Genomic DNA, 20,920 nt, shown 5'->3' on the forward strand with positions numbered 1-20,920 from the left:
TGGTCCATGTTAAGTCTAAGATTAGACTTAACTAAGAGTATTTGTTTTTGAAAGCTCATTTTCTCCAAATAGCTCTTGCCTTCCTTCTGACTTGCAACTTTATATTAACTATTTTGCAAAGCTGGCTGCAGAGCTGCTTTGCTTTTTTCCTACTGTGCTCTTTGTGCTGCCACAATACAGCTGAAAGGTGGGTGAATTGTTCCATTGCTCAGTTCATTTTCAGGAATAACTCTTTAGTATGACTTAACACACAGCTTGAACACCTTTTTATCTTTAAATACAAAAACCAGTGAAAATATTGGAATGCCTGTCTGTGTATCTGGGTGTACCGTGACATTTGAAACAATTTGAATGGAAAAACAAATTATCGCCTGTAATAGTTACAAACTCCAAAAAGGCAGATTCCCCCTGTGTTCTCTGACTTTTAGATTGCACCTTTTCTGAATGCATAGCTATGTAGTTTAAAAAAAAACATGTAGAGATGTAGCAAGCAGCAAAGTGGCTAGATTCAAACCAGGGCGAACATATTATTCCTTTCAAATAATTGCACTTTCATATGCAATCATAAAAATTAAGAGGTACTTTGGTCATGTATTAAACTTTTATTCATTATCATTGTGCTGCGTGTTGGTACATTAGCTTAGCTTCATATCTTCTATTGCACTGATTTCCATTTTTTATTCTTTTATTCTTTTCTGTTATTCTTTTCATTCGTATGGTAGTAATTAGTACAGAGAAATTGTTACCACAAGCAAATACAGTACATCCGTTTTAAATAGAGTGATCATACTGAGGCTGCAAACATCTAGACAACTGCTACATGGCAGTAAAAGAATACCTCCAATGTCCATCTAGCAAACATCCCAATTTTGGCAACCCAGATTTGGTAACCATTCTCAAGGTTCTTCACTGCTTGTTGTGTGGAAATGCAAGACCTGCTTCATACCTGGAGATACATGAGGGACAAGATGCACCATTATGGGATAAGCCTTGCAGATGAATACCCTGGAGGCTCTAGTTATCATTCTTGGAAATCATGAGGTCAATAATGGTCCTAATATTAGTGGAGGGCACCAGATTGAAAAACATGGCTTCATTTAATAATCACCACCACTATTTTCTATGCCTCTGCCCTTGAAGCGTATCTGGAAGCTTCAGCTGGTACAAAATGTGGTGGCACGGAAATAGCACCCATTATACCTCTGCTCTGCTAGCTGCATTGGTTGTTAATTTGCTTCTGGGTCCAATTCAAGGTGCTGATATTGACTTCTAATTGGCATGGACCATCGGATGGTCCAGCAGAAAAGGCATGTTGCAGATTCTGTCTCTGGAGGAATTACATCTGGTGGGACTTGAGAGATGGACTATTTTTGCCATAGCATCCTCACTGTGGAATATCACCACCCTGCCCGAGGTTGAATTGACTCCATCTTTGATACCCTTCTACAAGTCCCTCAAAACATGATTGTGTCAACAGACTTGGGGATCACAAAGTAAGGATGAAATAATGAAGTGGTTGCATTGTCTATAAGTTCAAGTCCCCTCTGCTAATCTAGTAATGAATACTGACATTAACTCTAACACTTACTTTTAAAAAAAAATCCATTGATTTATAAGAAGCAAAAAAGCCACCGATGTAGTAGTATGAAAATATTATTTTAGGAGTTTAATAAACAGGTGGTTCTCATTTAGCAATTGCCTTGTTTAAGGACCACAGTTGTGGCAGTGAGGAAGTGACTAATGCTCATATTGTGACGGCCACAGTGTGTTCACTATTGGTTGGTATGTGTAGAATTGGTGCAGATGTTTTTAATACTAGATGTTTTTTATTGTACGCTGCCCACAGTCATATCTTGTAAGATGAATGGCTATATAAATATGATGAATAAATACAACATTGGAGGGAGACAAAGATTGAATGTCACTTTACAAACTTTAAGACTTTTATCCTGTTTCCCCGAAAATAAGACATTCCCTGATAATAAGCCCAATTGGGCTTTTGAGCGCATGCACTACAATAAGTCCCCCCTGAAAATAAGCCCTCCCCAAAAATATTTAAATGCATGTGCAGCTGGTCCCTGCCATTTCCTCTGGTTTCCTCCATGTGCCCCAAAATAATATAACCTCCCTGAAAATAAGGCCAAGCGCTTATTTCGGAGTTCAAAAAAATATAAGACAGGGTCTTATTTTCAGGAAAACATGGTACTTGTTATAAGAATTAATCATCAAAAAATTATTTACATGGCTTTATCAACTTGAAAAGCCTAAGAGAAGGAACTTAATCCAGGGCAACAGGAAAGGTGTTGCTACAATAAAGTCTTGTGTGCAATTATCTTCTATGATGTGATGTGTCTAATCTTTGGAAAACAATGAGCCCTCACAAGAGGATCATGTTTTCTAAATTAAAATAATAGCTATGGCCTTATTTACACCAGAAAGGAAATGGAACAGAGGGAGTTTTAACAGCCAGGTGGTAGGCTGTTTAGATTTCTCCAGTGCATCCTAAAACAACGTTGAACCATTTCTTACAGATTGCAAAACAAGAATATCAGTGGGTGAAGGTTAAATAAACCTAATTTACATTTCCCAATTTCAATATTTTAAAATCTATATCCCATTTACTCCTATATTGCAGCTGTAGGCAATTCATTACATTTAACAATCAGTAACATTTTAAAACCCATTAAAATTGAGCAGCTTAAAAAGAGCAGAGTACAAGACTGGATACGGTTTTTAATTTGCTTCTAACCTGTAACAAGGATGGATTCAGCTTCAGGTCCAGAAACAAAGAACATGCCAGTGTGTCACTGGGGAGACCCCAGTGGTGAAATCTAAAATTTGTTACTATGGGTTCTGTGGCCGTGGCTTGGTGGTGGTGGGTAATGTGACTGGGTGGGTGTGGCCATTTTTTTAAACTTTTAAAACCATTTTTTCTACATCTTCGATGAAGAGGTTGTAAAAAAATGCTTTCAAAAGGCTTTGACGATACCAGCTGAGCTGCCTGATCAGCAGAGGCTTTTTTTCTTTTAAATGCCTCTGACAATCAGGCAACTCAGCTGGGATCATCAGAGGCTTTTAAAAGCATTTTTTCTACAACCTCTGAAGAAGTTGTAGAAAAAATGCTTTTAAAAGCCTTTGAGGATCCCAGCTGAGCCGCGCGATCATCAGAGGCTTTCTTTTTTTACTTTTAAAAGCATTTTTTTCGGCCAAAAAGGTTGTAGAAAAAAATGCTTTTAAAAGTAAAAAAAAAAACCTCTGATGATTGTGTGACTCAGCTGGGTATGGGGGGGGGGCAGGGATTTTGGCTACCGGTTCTCCGAACCACCCACCTCCATCGCTACTGGATCGGGTGATCTGGTCCGAAGGGAGCATTTCACCCCTGGGAGACCCCCAAAAACATGTTCCAAGGGCAAACTGTATGGGAATAATTTAAACCCAAACCATGGAATTGGCAATCTCACTGTGCTAGCTAGTGAACTACAACTGTGAAAAACTGGAATAATGTTGCCCTTCACCATAGCGTTGATGAGCTTCCCCCTTGACTCAAATGACACCATATATTAAATGCATTTTATTCCTCCATTTATTCCTATTTTTGGTTTGCAAATTGCAGCAGGGGTGGGAGAGTGGGTGGGAGGCAGGATTGGTTACTTCATTTTAATCGAATGAAGTAGAGGGAAGCGCTCCAATGTATTGAAGTTGGAAAGAAATGACTACACCCCCTCTCCCCTTCTCTTTATGCTGCAACCATGCCCCTGATTGTTTTCCATCCTAGTAGCTTATTTATAGTAAGTTCACACAAAAGCCAAATTATATAGTTTATGAAATGTGTACTTCACCCCTAGCTGGGCAAAACTATGCTTCTGTAATTTATCCTTTCTGCTCTGGTAAGCTTCTACTTTTGCTGAGGCGATTGAAAAAGTATCACAGATCGGTGACCATTAATTACTAAAACACCAATAATGTGGCTGTTGCATAGATAAATGAAGATAAATATATCTTACAGCCATTGGCTGATTGGAAAAAAATTTCAAAATGCATAAATTGGGTTTTTTTAAAAAAAATGACTGCTAGTATCGGGGAATCTTTTAATGTGCTCTGAGCACTGCTGAACATTGCTTAAATTGTCCTCCTCCTGCTAGCTAGCAGCATTCAGCTGCTTCACTGTTTTAGACTCAGACCCAGTACAACATAAAAAGCAGCTGCTTTGTTCAACTTCACTTAATTTTTGTGTGAACCAGTAGTGGGATTTTGATCTGTGGTTTTATACAATGCTTCACTATTACATTACTAAATGACAGGGTAAGAGATGAAGGAATCCAGAGGAGTTTGGGGATTTCAAGAGCAATTTACTCCAAATAAAGACTAAAGCAGACTTCACTGTTAGGTTGTAAAGTTAGCTGAAGCAGCATGGAATAGATAAGCAAATAGTGGCAATATTTATGTGTGTACAGTGGTACAATTTGGATGTGATGGAACTGCACACTGTGCTGAGAAACAGCTGCTCTGGATAATGAGACAAACCCAATGCAAGTAGTCATTGGCCACAATTGAGCCTGGAATTTTGGTTGTGTTGCAATATTTTCAGGATCAGACTCAATAATGATAATAAGAGTTAGAGGTTTAAATATATTTCTCTTTAATTATAACAGGCATTCTATATTCACTGAATATTCACAGATAGAAGCAAGGAAAATGGTGAAGGTGGCTCCTTATATATACAAGGGGTGGAGCCAAGAATGGGAGTGGTGAATTATGAATACATTAGGAACCAAAGAATAAGTTAACCCCCGATGTCCCATATATACATTATTTACACATTAGGGAATAAGGCATTTACATCTCACAAATCCCCCTCTAAATGCCGGTTCGCTATACAACACCAATTACATTCAGATTCAGGACAATATAAGACATATAATTTTGATGTTAAATATTTGTGCTGTTTAGAAGGTAAAGGCTTCGTCAATATGTCAGCTAATTGTTCAGAGGTATCACAATGCACTGCTTTGATAAATCCATCTTGAGACAATTGTCTCACATGCTTAAATTTTATATCTATATGCCTGGACCTTTGTCCAATGGCATCGGATCTGGATATTTCAATGGCTGCTTTATTATCTTCATGCATAACAAAAGGCAAAGCAGGTTTTTTCCAAACATCTGAAATCAAATCATTAAACCATACAAGGTTATTTGCAGCTTTGGACAAACAAACATATTCCGCTTCTGTGGTCGAAGTGGCTACTAGTTCTTGTTTACCAGTGTACCAGTAAACTGGACAGTCATTTAATAGAAAAATATAACCAGAAGTGCTCTTTCTGCATGATATATCTCCAGCCCAATCCGCATCTGCGTAACATGTAAGTTTTGGTTCTTTATCATTACTAGGTTCTAATACTAAGCAAAAGTCTAATGTACTTTTCAGATATCTTAGAATTCTTTTGACTGCTTCCCAATGATACATTGTTGGTTTGCTAACATATCTTGACAATAAGTTGAGTGGTAATGCAATATCTGGCCTGGTCCAATTAGATATATAAAGAAGTGAACCTATGACTGATCTATAAAATGTATTATCCTTGAATTCAGGGGAAGATTCATCAGTGTTTCTAAGGAAATCAGTTTGCATAGGAGTGTCACAGGGTTTGGCATTGTTTAAATTGCATTTGTTCAGAAGTTCAATGATTTTATCTTTCTGAGTAAGTTTGAATCCCCTTCTAGTTTTGTTAATTTGTACACCAAGGTATTTGTTTACTTTACCTAGAGATTTCAACGAGAAATGTTCGTTTAGCTTATTTACAAAGGTTTCTCTTCTCTCCTTGTGTTTTCCTATATATAAAATATCATCTACATAAATTAATACAAATTCAATATGATCATCACTCTTTTTTACAAAGAAACAGTTATCAGCAGTGGTAGCGTTGAAATCCATGGTCTTAAGTACTTTTACCAAGCAATCGTACCATCTTTTGCCAGATTGCTTTAATCCGTATAGACTCTTGTTCAATAGCCAAATTTCATTCTTATTAGTGTATTGACTGTGTGGTGCTCTTACATATATTTCCTTATCTAGTTTTGCGTGTAAATACGCAGTCTGTATGTCATATTGAAATACATCAAGATTGAGTGCAGATGCCACTACTAGAGCTGTTTTAACACTCTCTGTTCTCACTGTGGGGGAGTATGTGTCAGTGTAGTCCTCCGGATATTTTTGTGCATAACCTTGTGCAACCAATCTAGCTTTGTATAGAGTATTGCCTCCTTCTAGATTCTTAATTTTATAAATCCACCTGGTACCTATAATCGTTTTATCTTTAGGTGCAATCGCAGGTGTAAACACATTTAATCCTTGCAAACTTTCCATCTCTTTTTTCATAGCTAGTTCCCATTTTTCCTTTTCTTCACGAGGGAGTTTTAATACTTCCTCATATGTATTAGGTGTCATTTGTTCACCATCCATATGCATTATGTAATCTCTGTATTTATTTGGTACTTGATTTCTATTGTTTCTAATAGCTCTTTCGGGTTTGCTATGGTTATCATGCAAATATCTTGCTTCCTTTTTTGTTAATGTGTCTGTCTTTATTTTGTGCTGACTATTTGTCCAAGTTTTGGTTTTGTTTTTATTTTTGTTGATATTTTGATTTTCTATTGTCCCTTCCTCACAAGATTTTGTATCTTTGCATTTATTTGGAAATATTTCATTAAGATGTAATTTAGACCAATTGGCCTGTTCATGGAACACAGCTGTTCTGGAGACTATAAATTTGTTATTATTATCAATGAATCTGTACCCTTTGGTGCCAGTTTCATATCCCATAAATCTTAATCTTCTGGATACGTTTTCTCCCTTTCTTCTCAACTGCTTAGGTATGTGTACGTCTGCAGTGACTCCAAATATGTGCATGTGTGCTAATTTGGGTTTCCTATTATACATCACCTCATATGGTGTTTTATTCACAGTACTGGACCAGGTTCTATTTTGAGTGTAATTTGAATAATGTAAGGCCTCTGACCAAAATTGTTTGCCTAAACCAGCATCCTCTAATGTGCACCTAATCATGGTTTGTAGTGTGGAATTCTTTCTCTCTGCAATCCCGTTTTGGAACGCAGAAAATGGACTAGACGTGAAATGTAGCATTCCTCTATCCTTTAACCATTGGGAGAATTCTTTAGACATGAATTCACATCCCCTATCTGTCATAATTTGTTTTATTCTGATATTATGTTGTGTTTCTATGCGTTTGTAGAATTCCTTAAATTTCTGAAAGGTTTCATCCTTGTGTTTTAATGTGTAAACAAAACCATAGCGACTGTAATCGTCTACTATTGTTAGGAAGTAACGTTTTCTATAAGTGATTGATGGAGTTAATGGACCAACTAGGTCCATATGTACTAAGTCAAAAATTTTGTTAGTTGATCTGTTGGATTTTTTTGGTCTGGGACTAGTTTTTAGTTTAGTGGATTTACATACTGAGCATTCCAAATAATTTTCACAATTTTTTATTTTGACACCTTCTGCGTGTTCAGTCATTTTTTGTACTACAGGAAAACTTGCATGTCCTAACTTCCTATGCAAGATGTGAGCACACTCATCATGAATTGGTTTACCTATTCTTGGTTTCTTCTCATTGTGTGTATTTGCGTGATCATGAGATATTTTACATTCATCATTGTCACTGTTACTAACATTTTCATCATCTGCCTCAATACAATCTTCCATATTTGAATCAATGTTATGTAACCATCTTTCTTTTGTTATTAGATAGGGTAGGCCTCCTTTAATCATCACAGTGCCTACATTTGTTTTGTCCTTCTCTAAAGTTGCTTTCCCCTTTGAGAAAACTATATTGATGTCAGAATCTCTGCTTAGTTTTATGGCACTTAGTATGTTATGAGGTATTTCTGGAATTAACAATACCCCCTCTATTTTTCCTAGGCCAGGCAAGGTCACATTTCCTCTGCCTAATACTTGAACCTTTTCTTGATTAGCTACCTTTATTACAAATTTATCTTCTGTAAATGAAGACAATATATTTTTGTTATTAGTGGTGTGGTTGGTTGCCCCAGAATCAATAAGCCAATTATTGTTCTCATTTTGTTGTGTTTTAGTGCTGTCTTGTTTATTTAGTCCATTCAGTGAACCAGATTTTCTCTCTTTTGAATTTTCTCTACCCCCTCTACTATCTCTGTAATTTGGTGGGCTTCTATATTTATGTCTATCTGTGGAAGACTGCCTATAATTGTATTTGCTCCTATACTCTGACCTATGTCTCTCCTTTGAGATTTTGGGACAGTCTCTTCTATTGTGTTCCCTGGACCCACAATTATGGCATTTAAAAGCTTCATTGTATTTTTCCTGGAAAGCTACCTTCCTAAAAGATTTGTGTTCTGTGTGATTGCTGGAACGATTTTTTCTTGAATTGTCTTCTGCTATCAATTTGTTAGATAGACTTTCTATGGATAAATATCCTAGATTGATGGTGTCTAAGTGTGACATAAAACTATCCCATGATGAATCAAGTGAATTGATAATAACACTTTTCATTGTTTGATCTGAAATCACTTCCCCCCTCAAATGCAGCTCAGCTCTTATTTTGTTTAGAGATATCAAATGCTCACTTATGGAAACCCCTGGTTTTACTCTGGAAGAAAAGAAATCCTTAGACATTCTTGTAGTGGTAGCTACACTATCGCTGTGAAACAGATTAAACATGCATTGAATTATTTCTGAAACAGTTAGGTTTGGTTTGATGCTATGATACATTGCAGGAGACACGCTAGATATTATTAAGAAAAATGCTCTATGATGTAAACAATCTATTTTTAAAGTCCAAGGTCTTCTTGGAGGACTAGTGATAAAGAATAGCAAATTTTCTTTCATAAAGACAACCTGGAGCTGTTGATACCATTCTTGCAAATTAATGCCATCAACTCTAAGTTTTGGGAAGTCACTGGGTAAGTTTCCCACATTATTTTGTCCATTACTTACAACCTGAGGTAGTCCGTGGTCTCGCAAGTGCAGGAAATTGCAAAACGGCATGGGGATGCTCGCAACGAGTCTGCGCGGTTCTCTGGCCAGTTCAAGTCTTTCCGGACCGTCTACGTAGTTTCGCACATGCGCGTTGCTCATTTCTTCTTTGGCGTCGTCGTGGAAGGTTCTCTCCATTGCAGCTCGCTCGCTCCGCTCCTCTTCAGACGAGTCGGTTTCTGGCTCGGTTTTAGGAGTTTTGATGGCGGCGACTGCTCTTTTCTTTCTTTTGTGTGCGTTGGTACTTGATCCGGTCTGCGGTGTAGGGCGGAATCGACATGGCTCTCTGGGCTCGGGCGTCGTCGCTCTCGAAGTCAGGATGGGAGCGTGCAGGTCTTGAGGTATCGGCTTGTTCTCTAGCTTCTTCGTTGTCGCTTTGGAAATTTTTAATTTTGGCCCAAATGCAGCAAAAAGCGTCTTCATTGCTGACTTTACTTGGGATTTCGTTAAGTCGTCTTCGCTTTCTGATTCTGGTTCTTCTGAAGAGTTTGAATCTTCCTTTTCGCTTTCGTTGTCTGATAACGTTTTTCGCGCCAGAAATTTTGAACTGAGCATTTTGATTGGCTCTGCTTCGCTCACTTTGGAGGCTTGTTGGAACCAAGATGGCTGCCATTCAAAATTTCGCGCGGGATCACATCTTTTCTTTTTCATAACGACTTTCTCTGTAGTCATATCACTCACAGTTTTTTGGTCTTTGGGTTTCTCTTTAGCAATGTTTTTCTCTCTCGCTGCTCCGCTGTTTTTCAGCATTTCTTGGAGATTCGCGATGAGGCTTTCATCATTCTTCTGGCTTTTTAATAGTTTTAATATCTCTGACCTGAGTTCGTTATTTTCTATTTCGATTTCCTCCTGGTCATTATTTTCATTTATTAGTTCTTCTTCTTCAGTGGTGTATTCTTCGGATTCTCTCGAAATCGCGTTTGTGGATTCGTTGATTATTTCTTGTTCAGTTTCTATTTCTTTGCTGTAGGCCCTGGTGTTGGGCCTATCTTTCTTAGACATCTTTAAGTATTTATTGAGTCAATTAACCATCCTCTGCTACCAGCTTGTTGCAATATTTTCAGGATCAGACTCAATAATGATAATAAGAGTTAGAGGTTTAAATATATTTCTCTTTAATTATAACAGGCATTCTATATTCACTGAATATTCACAGATAGAAGCAAGGAAAATGGTGAAGGTGGCTCCTTATATATACAAGGGGTGGAGCCAAGAATGGGAGTGGTGAATTATGAATACATTAGGAACCAAAGAATAAGTTAACCCCCGATGTCCCATATATACATTATTTACACATTAGGGAATAAGGCATTTACATCTCACAGGTTGTAAGTCATTACAGTTATAAGGCAAGTTACCATGGGACCAGACTCAATTTTACAACCATTTTTACAATGCTCATTAAGCAAGTCACCAGTCATTAAGTGAATCACATGGTTGTAAGTCCAAATCCATCTTATCCAATGGCTATTTATTGCCAGAAAGTGGCAAAAAACATGGCTAAACATAATCATTAGGCTTCAAGATGCTGCAACAGATTGTAAATGCGAACCAGTTGCCAAATGCCCAAAAAGATGATCATGTGACCACAGGGTGGTGCGGCAGTTGTAACTTCTTGGATAGATCATAAGTAACTTTTCAAGTCCTTCATAACTTCGAACATTTGTTAAATGGCGAGTCGTAAAGTGAAGACTACCTCTGATAGGTTGCTAAGGAAATGCTATTATTAAATCTATGTCCAAAGATAGACATTGGGAGGATTTTTCATTTACTTAGAAATGGTTAAATGAAACATGACAAAAAATAAATGTGGATTATCCAAAGTGATTGCATCTCTTGAAACGTCTTTCCAAATGTGGGAGATTAACTATCTATGCTTGCTTGTATGACCTTTCAGGGCCTTTCACTGGGAATGTTACTTCATATGTCCTTGTGTGTCATTGCAGATTATCTCTGCAGATAAACCTGGAGACTCTGAGGCTATCTCCTTAGAATAAAGGAACCAACCCATATCTCGATACCAAAGTGGTAAAGGACACTGGGGTATTTTCTTAGTATAATTCTACCAACATACTGTATAAATAAGCTAAATAAATAAAACTCTTCTCATCTCAATTCCACTGCCATTATATACAGATGGATCAAAGCAAGCTATTCCCTTTTGGGCTGCCCATGCTAATTATGCACAGGGATTGTTTCCAATGGCTCTAGAAAATTCCGAGACCTTTTGATATGCATAGATGGATTCATCATGTAAACTATTTTTGTTGTTCATCTCTCTCTCCTCCTTATTTTTATTTGCCTTTTGCTCCAATTTTGCGAATTAGCTGATTTTGATCCCTGCTTTGATCTTAATAAACAACATCAAACCATATTTTTGCTAGATGCACTGAGAAGTGCATGTGTTCATTGCAATCTAGAGACAGGAATTTACAGTAAGTGTGTGGAGTGCAAACCAAGCTGGAAATTACCCACAGGAATTTTCCAACAGTTACTTTAATAGGAAACAAAATGCACAACCTTGCATTTATGGTGCATATTCCTGTCACACTACAAACAACTTTAGGGTCAGGATAGAAATAGCTGCACAGCCTTTCCCAGCTTCATGTACAGTAGAACTGCCATATTTATGCTGTAGTCATCCAATCATTAATTGATGGCAGCAAAGAATTAATAGTTTCCTGTATTTCTTTGATTTATTAAGTCAGTTTCTGTAACCGCCCTCTCAAAACTGGCATGGTCGTCTAGCGGCCGCAATATAATAGTCCTATACACCGATGAGCTGTGCCTCATGTGGCTATACACAAGACACAAATATTTCATGTGGACCAGGGGTGGGTTCTACTTACCTTTACTACCGGTTCGCATTGTGCCCTCGCACTTTTCTGTGCATGCGCAGATCAACTTTGATGACATCTGGGTCAGTGGGTGGAGCCTCCCGCTGGTTTTACTACCGGTTTTTGCAAACCGGTCCAAACCGGGGGCAACCCACCACTGATGTGGACGTACAGCCAGTTCGTTACTATGGATTTTGTAATTTCTGAACCCAGCATTTCTTCTCAAGCATTCCTGTTTTTCCTTAGTGGAATAGGGCCAGGGAGGTACAGAATAGGTTACAAGCCACAGTAATCTTCCCTTGAAAGCCAGTTATTTGTCTCATATGGCTCATGTATGGATTTGGGTGTGTGCACATGTGCCTTTAAGTCAGTATTGACTCTTGGCAACAGCATGGACTAGTTCCAGTAGTTTTCTTGGAAACATTTTAGAGATGGTTTGCCATTGCCTACTTCCTAGGGTTGAGACTGAGTGCTTGGCCCAATGTCATCCAGCTGGCTTTGTACCTAAGGTGAGACTAGAGCTCATCTCCCAGTGTCTATCCTGATGCCATAACTGTACACCAAACTGGCTGTCTCATCCAGCTTCAGACGCACCTAATTCTTCAAAGATCTCAAAAGTGACTGTACCTTCCCTTCCTGATGATAACATGAGATGCCTTCATCCAATTTATTTGGGTCCTTGAGTAATTGATACAACAGTGACATGTACAGAAAGCAAGTTTCATGTATAGCCAACTCAGGATGATCTAGATACTTTTTATTTTTAAGACTTGTATTAAAAAAACAATTGCAAACAGGTACTTTTACAAAGTATGTTGATGTGGAAATGATGGAAATGCTATGAAATATCTGTCATGGAATGTCACCAAGTTCCTTCCTTGAAAGTCTTCCAGTACCTGATAAAGAATTAACTGACTGTTCTAAAAAGCTTTTATTGATTGATTAAAAGCTGTCAAGCCAGTGTCAATTCTTAATAACCACATAGATAGAATTTCTTGGATGATCTGGAGAATTTGGAGGATCAACATCTAGTGGCCTTCCCTACTTCTGTAATTTTGCTTAGAAAGTTTTGGAGTTTTGCTTTGCTTTTGCTTTTACCGTATTTTATTGTTGAAACTTTCATACTTCTCTGTTTTTTCATTCATTGCAATTTATAAACATGGCCTGATATTTCTTAATTTATATTCATGGAATTTGGCTGCACTGAGTTTTCTTTGCATGATAAAGTGGGAATTAAGTTTCTGAAAACAACCTATTTAATTCACTATACTCCAAATATCTCCCAATGCACACCAGAGGATACAAAACCCTTGAATTTAGTAAACTAGAGTGGATTTTTCCTTGATGTTTTCTTCATAAATTCTCAGCTTGTTTCAGAGAGGTTGAAGTGCCTCAGTTGTAAATGGAAGAAAAATGAAGATTAGAACCAAAAACAGCACCAGAATCTCTTCTTCTTTCTCTACTACACTTTTATTCACTTAACTTCTTTGCTCTTCATTCTTTACCATTCAGAGAAATACTTCAGACCTCATGCAAGGATACCAATCTCTACTATTCAAAAATGCATGTCATGCAAGTCTGAAAAAAATGTATCTGCTTAAAGAATTGTAATATTCATTCCATTAACTAAAGGATCATTTCCTTCTTCAAGTTGGTGAAGAAGATCAAAAAAAGGGGCTGCTTTACTGGATCACAGAGATGTGGCGCTTTTATAAGATCTCAAAGACTTCCAAATTATTTCAAAATGTGTACAACCTTTAGCGGGGAAAGCAGTCCTTTACTAGAGCTCTGAACAAATCACTTGCCTTCTTCCATCACTCTATCCATCTTCCATCCTTACATGGAACTAGGGCAAGCACTATTTTAAGGCTTTTGTAGTCCTGAGTTTCTCCAACATGGGTAGATGGGAAGAGACTCACTGACCCAATTTGGGAAGGATCTCGTGAGAGACAGAGTAAAGGAGGCCAGAGCAGCCAGCTCTCAGTTGACTGTCCTGAAGCAAAGGGAATTGAAGAACTCAACTGAATGTTCCCCAGGGTCTGGAATTAGAGCGGCCTCTGAAAGATTTAGGCTTAGTGTGTTCTCTCTTCTGCCCCCCCTCTCCCTCTTCCTCTCCCTCTCTCCTTCTGTCTTATTTAGATTGAATTTAGGGGAAAGGTAATTCACACTGCAATACAAACCCACTGTTTCAGCCCCCGTGAGCTCTTATTATTTGAATTAAAAGTGTTTCAGAATTTGTGGTCAGTGGAAAACACTTTTAGTGGCAAGGATTAAACTCTTTGTCATTATTTTAAAATTATACTAATAAAATCATTGTGGGCAGTAGTATCTTTTATGTCTTTAAAACTTACCATAACCAATGTCTCTGAATAGAGTTTGTCAATTTCTCTGAAGAAATGTTTGCTTCTCTCTTGATGGGGCTGAGATTCTTTGATAAAGTGATTGGTAGGACTTCAGAAACACTGAAGTCATCTACTCCAGTAGAAATGGGTAGCTTTTATGTGAAAAAATATGCTTTTTGGGTACTGTTGCTCAATCTAATTTCTGTTTTGGATGGGGGTGTCACCAATTCCTTTTTCTCTCCTCAGCTCTTTTTGGGGAACCATTATCAGCTTGATTTAGAGCAGAGGTCTTCAAACTTGGCAGCTTTAAGACTTGTGGACTTCAACTCCCAGAATTCCAACCAACTCCCAGAATTCCAACCAGCTACTCCAACCAGCTATGCTGGCTGGAGAATTCTGGGAGCTGAAGTCCACAAGTCTTAACACTGCCAAGTTTGGGGACCCCTGCTTTAGATCCATTTGTTTAATAAATTGAGTTTCTCCTACCCTGAGCCAGATTTCTCCAACCTACTCACCTCCAGATGTGGAACACCAGTTCCTGTAATTTCAGCTAAAAATTAAGAAAGGCCAAACTTATCCGAAAGGCAGTGGGTTAAAAAAAAAACCTGCTCAATCATTGACAATAATACTTGAATAACTTGGTATTTGCAAATGAAATAAATAAATTGAGAAGAAAGGAAAGGGAGAGAATGGGCGTCTTTCCTAGATCTACTATAGAGAGTAAACCATTAAGACATGTCACCATGCAGCAAAAGACCCTCCCCTTGTTTTTACAAGCTGTTTATACAATATACATCCATTATACCAACATGCAAAATTAAGTTAATCACAGATATTGCAAATATCTCAAGGAATTAAGACCCTCCCTAATCTCTCATGCTAAATTTAAATACTTCAGAACATCTGGCACATTTCCTCGCAGCATTAATACTGAACTGGTCGTTAAGGATGGATCAAGCAGTGCTGGCAATGGGCAAAGAAAATCCAAATGGTACTTTGTTTCCTAGCACAAGCCAATTTGTTCAAATGCTTCCATTTGCCTGATACAGTAGCAGGCCTGCCTCTAATTTACAAAGAGGCTCCTGTGATCATAAAACACTGTTTTGTTTATTTTGCTCCAAAGCCATTTCATTGACAAGCTGCTCAACAGATGACTGAATGGCTGTCTTCACAAGCGAGGCAGCTGTTTCAATCAACAGCATTTCATATTGCTCTGAAGTCCAGTGTTCCTGGCTGTTGGTGCCAAAGGAAGATGGGACCTGGGAGCATGCCTGGTCTTCCTTTGCGTAGTTGCACCCTGCAGTAGAAGCTTTGTTTTTGCTAGTTTTTTTCTTCCCTTTTTGCTTGATGGCTTGGGGAAATGCAAACATTTCACAGGTAGGGGCTGATTCTTCTTCCTCATCCTGATCATCTTCAGCTTCAGTGATCATGATTACAATGCCGGCCCCAGGAATGGTAAACTGGTTTACTTCATTTTTCTCTTCCTCATCAAAACAAACCGGTATGTCTGAAGCCTCGTCTTCCATTATGGATGGGCTGCAATGCAACATCACTTCAATGGAATGACCTTCCTTCGCAGCAGCATCCTCACTTTTGGCCACAACATCAATGCCTGCCCCAAATGGCTGGGACTTGGTCTCTTTGGTTCCCTCTCTTCCTATAAGTTGTTGTTCACTTTCAGGCAGGTCCTGAGGAATGGGAGGACTGATCTCAACATTAAAACTGAACTTCTGATTTTCCAGCTCTTCAAAGTTTCCATAGAGGGTTCCATGATGTAACTGAAATATTTGCTTCTCTTCTTCAGTTACAAGTGCTGTTTCAGAATGGATTATTTCTGATGGAACTCCACAGTCAATATAACAATTGGGATCAGGAAATGTGTTCTCTCTATTGGAGAGTGACGCATTTTCCGTATTTGTCATGGCTCCACTGTCATTTTCTCCTTCTTGAAGACCTCTGCTGGGAGATTGTTTTGTATCAAGTGGAACTTCCATAGCCACCATCTCTGGCTCTTCGTTACTTTTGTTGTTCAGGATGCTTGCTGTATCATTTCCTTTTTTCTCGCAGTCAGGCTGTTCTATTATTTCAGAGTGGCTGGCCCTTTTTTTGTTTCGGGAGAGTTTTAGGCAGGGAATTTTAGAACCAGAACTGGCATGGTCCTTAGGAAATCGTGTCCTGCCAGAATCTCCTATGTCCACATCTAGATGTACGCGAGAACAAGCCTGTGTTTGTTTCTTTAGAGAGGATTTGGATCTTCTCCTTAATGTCACTAGTCGTTTAAAAGCCAGCCAGGCCCCTCCTGAAGTCCAAAATGGATTTGAAACCTCTGTTTCATTGTGCCCCATGTCAGAAGACTGGTTAGCAGGCCTTAAGCTAAGTGAATTGGATTCATGGTTCTCATCCTTCTCTTCTCCCTTCTCACAATACTTTTTCCTTTTCTTAAAGCAAAAGATAGAAGCCTTTTTGGCTGGACTGTCAGGAGTGATAATTGGATCAGTTGTATTTGAAGTTTCCAATTGTTGCTCAGTGTCCATCTGAATTCCTTTTGCTGAATGTTCCATATTTTGGGCTTCCATTCTAACGTCTGTAAAATTGGTTCCTTTGCTAATGTTTCATTGGAAAGACACAATTGAGACTGATCTACAATAAAAGAATATCACTTGGTTATGGTTTCTTTTTGGCAATTGTATTTTGGAGATGATATGTTAAACCATTTATTTGGAAGCATAATTCCCAATAGTTATTAGAGAAAGGAAATCACTATGAATCTTGTTCAGATGTATGTCAGTAAGTTATTAATAAAGTCAATTTATTATAATTCAAAATTGGCCTCAAGGTGTTAGCTAAAAAAACAGAAGAAGAGGTTTTTTTAACAGCTAACTCGTAACAGTGCTCTTCTCTTCCTGAAGGAATTACACATATATTTTGATGTGGTGGTGATATCCCATCACAAGTATCCCATTTTAAATGTTTTAAATAGGTTGAAAATCAACACACAAAGTGCCTCCTATTCCATTAGTGAGGGACACAAGAGACAACAGCCATTTGCAAATCTACTTATGGCTTCCCAGTCAAAGATTTAGTTTGGAAACACATTCAAAACACAGCAGCGGAAAAGGCTTTTTTGCTGATCAATTATGGGATGAAATTTCCCCAGGACCTTGCACATTGACTTTTTTTACTGCCTTTCAATCCATTTTCCAGCTAGTGCTTCTTTGGTTGTAAATGTGATCATTTTCTTCCTCAGTGGGATGGCATTGCAGGCATCTGCAGGAGGGGAGGGAAAGAAAAGGGAGGAAAAAAATGAATAACAGCATGCTAAATTCACCCACACAAACAAATCTTCCAAAGAATTACCGGTAAGCTATTTTGTTAAGGAAGTGCTTACAATCTTGCCTAAATGACTTCTCACCCCGCATGATATCCACAAAGCAGGCGCCTCTTTATAGGAATGTAAGTAAGTGGAATACAGGAAGATCCTGAATTTGAATTACCCTGTACAGCCGGGTTGATAAAACTGAAGCTTCCAGATGTGCAAACAAGAAGAGAAAACGGTTGTAGCACCATCACCAGCTTATGAACTTCAAAAGGGATAAATAATTAGAATTTATATGTTGCTGAAATTGCCTCCAGTTTCAGGAAGATCTAGACAACATGGACAATGGTAAGGGATAATGAGACTAGCTGTCCAACAAAATTAATTTATTGATTTCTTTGTACAGGTAGTCCTCAACTTACAACCACAATTGAGCCCAAAATTTATGTTGTTTAGTGAGAAATATGAAAGTGGTTTTAGCCCCGTTTTACAACTTTTCTGGCCACATTTGGGAAGTGAATCACTGCTGCTGTTAAATTAGCAATGCCGTTGTTAAGTGAATCTGGCTTTCCCATTGACGTCGCTTGTCAGAAGGTCACAAAAGGGGATCACGTGACCCAGGGACATTGCAAACATCATAAATATGAACCCGTTGTCAAGCATCTGAATGTAAATCACGTGACCACGGGAAAGTGGCAACGGTCATTAAGTGTGAAAAATGGTCCTAAAAAAGTCACTTTTTTTCAGTCCCATAGTAACTTCGAACAGTCACTAATTCAACTGTTGTAAGTCAAGGACTATCTGTATTTATTAAATATATATGCCACCCATCCCATGACCCAAATCAACCCTATTTACAATTATAAATCAATGACTACAAAGAGTCTAGGCAGCATCCAGATTAGCATAAAAATGCAATATAAAAAATACATTAGAAGGCCACATATTTCCCATTCCTTGTTTGCACATTATGCATACAGAACAATCGGCAAGTAAGTCAGGCTTTTTGCTAGCATCCCCTATTACAGTCTGCAATGGCACTCTAGGGACTCAGGCAAAGAATATTTTGGATTGGAAATGTTTGGGATTACATCTGCAGCCTGCAATGCCCATCGTTTGCTACCCGTCATTCAGTTTTTACTTTTTTTTTGCATTTAACTCCAAGCTAACGTTTAGTTTTTATTCTGCAATGCTGGATCATCAAGCTTTTCAGGGGCCTGTTACCCCAATGAAAATAAATGTATGAGGTAGCATGGCTTTTTGTTGGTTGGTGAATCGATTGTTAGATTTTTAGCCTATTTTTCAGTGGTGAAATCCAGATTTCTTTACTACAGGTTCTGTGGGCATGGCTTGGTGGGCATGGTAGGGGAAGGATACTGCAAAATCTCCCTTCCCACCCCACTGCAGGGGAAGGATACTGCAAAATCTCCATTCCCACCCCGCTCCTGAAGGAAGGATTGTTATGTAGGTTCAAGGATCAAGCCCAATAACTCATAGAAGTCATTCCTTTTCTATTAAATATATTTATTGTTTTTTTTTCTTCTTAACAGGTATCATGACAGGAGAGAGAGAGAGATGAAGGAACGGGATGGGGCTTATATACTAAGGAGGCGGAGTCAAGGTAAGGAGGAGTTATAGAGGGTGGTTATTGGAAAAGGGAATTAATATTTACATTCTTTTGATATATATATAAATCAATCACAGGGTTAGTCATTTACATATGACAAGGATATTGCAAAATCTCCATTCCCACCCCACTCTGAGGCCAGCCAGAGGTAGTATTTGCCGGTTCTCTGAACTACTCAAAATTTCCGCTACCGGTTCTCCAGAACCTGTCAGAACCTGCTGGATTTCACCCCTGCTATTTTTCTTCCAGGAGCACAAGACACCTTAACATCTCTCTTTGTTTTATCCCCACAATTACCCTGTGTAGTGGATTTAGGCTAAGAGAGCATTTGGCCCGAAGTCAGCCAGTAAGTTTCTATGGATGAAGATGGGCTTGGACCTGTGTCTCCTGAAGTCTAGTCTAACACCTTAATTATTACAGTACATCACCCTGGATCTCGTTGCCTTGTTTGGAAACTCCAACATTTTGTGAAATTGGGTAAATCTAATTTTAGCCATTCTCTGTTTGAGGAATAAAAAATTGAGGCAATGCAGCAGCCCCAGGACAAAGCATTTCATCTCTGCGCTAGTTGTTTTCCTTTACTAAGCCCGATCCAGAAATAAGTAAATACAGGTAGTCGACTTACAACAGTTCATTTAGTGACCATTCAAAGTTACAACATCACTGAAAAAAAGTGACTCATGACCATTTTTTACACTTACAACGGTAGTAGCATCCCCATGGTCATGTGATCAAAATTCAGATGCCTGGCAACTAGTTCATATTTATGATGGTTGCAGTGTCTCGGGATCATGTGATCCTTTTTTGCCGCCTTCTGACAAAGTCAATGGGGAAGCCAGAGTCACTTAACAACCATATTACTAATTTATCAGCTGATTCACTTAACAACTGTGGCAAGAAAGATCATAAAATGGGGCAAAGTTCATTTAACAATTGTCTCACATAACAACATAAATTTGGGTGTCAATTGTGGTTATAGGTTGACAACTACCTGTGAGTAAATAAAATAAAAAAATATGCAATCCTGCTGTTGGCTTGAACATATAGCAGGGGTGTCAAACTCGATTTCATTGAAGGCTGCATCAGGGTTGTGTTTTACCTGGGGGATGGGGGCTGGGGTGGTCATGGTCAGGGAGGGTGTGGCCAGCTCGATGTCACTTGTGCCAGGGGTGCCTGTGGTGGCCTGATTGCTCTACCAGCGAAAATGGGCTCCCAAGCTCCATTTTCAGCCATGACCGCAGTGGTGAAATCTAAAATTTGTTACTACCGGTTCTGTGGCTTGGTTGGGGGGGCGGGGTGGTAATGTGACTGGGTGGGCATGGCCAATTTTTTTTCTTTTAAAACCATTTTTTCTACAACCTCTTTGGCGAAGAGGTTGTAAAAAAATGCGTTCAAAAGGCTCTGACGATCCCAGCTGAGCTGCCTGATCGGCAGAGGCTTTTTTTCTTTTAAAAGCCTCTGCCGATCAGGCAACTCAGCTTGGATCGTCAGAGGCATTTAAAAGGAAAAAAGCCTCTGCCGATCAGGCAACTCAGCTGGGATCATCAGCTGACGATCCCTTTGACGATCCCAGCTGAGCCGCGCGATCATCAGAGTCTTTTTTTTTTTTACTTTTAAAAGCATTTTTTCGGCCGAAGAGGTTGTAGAAAAAATGCTTTTAAAAATTAAAAGAAAAAGCCTCTGATGATTGTGCAGCTCAGCTGGGCATGGGGGGGGGGGAGAGGAATTTTTGCTACCAGTTCGCCAAACCACCCGTCTCCATCA

At 38.7% G+C, this 20,920-nt stretch overlaps 1 protein-coding gene across 1 annotated transcript; it reads right to left on the minus strand.

Moving 5' to 3' along the window:
- Nucleotides 1–15,301: 15,301 nt before the first annotated feature.
- Nucleotides 15,302–16,789, minus strand: AKAP5 (A-kinase anchoring protein 5). Its single transcript, XM_070931603.1, has one exon. It carries the CDS (start codon nt 16,787–16,789, stop codon nt 15,302–15,304), a length of 1,488 nt encoding a protein of 495 aa, XP_070787704.1.
- Nucleotides 16,790–20,920: the final 4,131 nt, after the last annotated feature.

The sequence above is a fragment of the Pituophis catenifer genome, unplaced genomic scaffold, assembly GCF_029215685.1.
Source record: "Pituophis catenifer annectens isolate HBS135680 unplaced genomic scaffold, rPitCat1.0.hap2 SCAF_1, whole genome shotgun sequence".
Taxonomy (NCBI): Eukaryota; Metazoa; Chordata; class Lepidosauria; order Squamata; family Colubridae; genus Pituophis; species Pituophis catenifer.

Coding starts and splice junctions, on each gene's coding strand:
- AKAP5 (XM_070931603.1), bottom strand. CDS start 16,789: ATGGAAGCCCAAAATATGGAACATTCAGCAAAAGGAATTCAGATGGAC.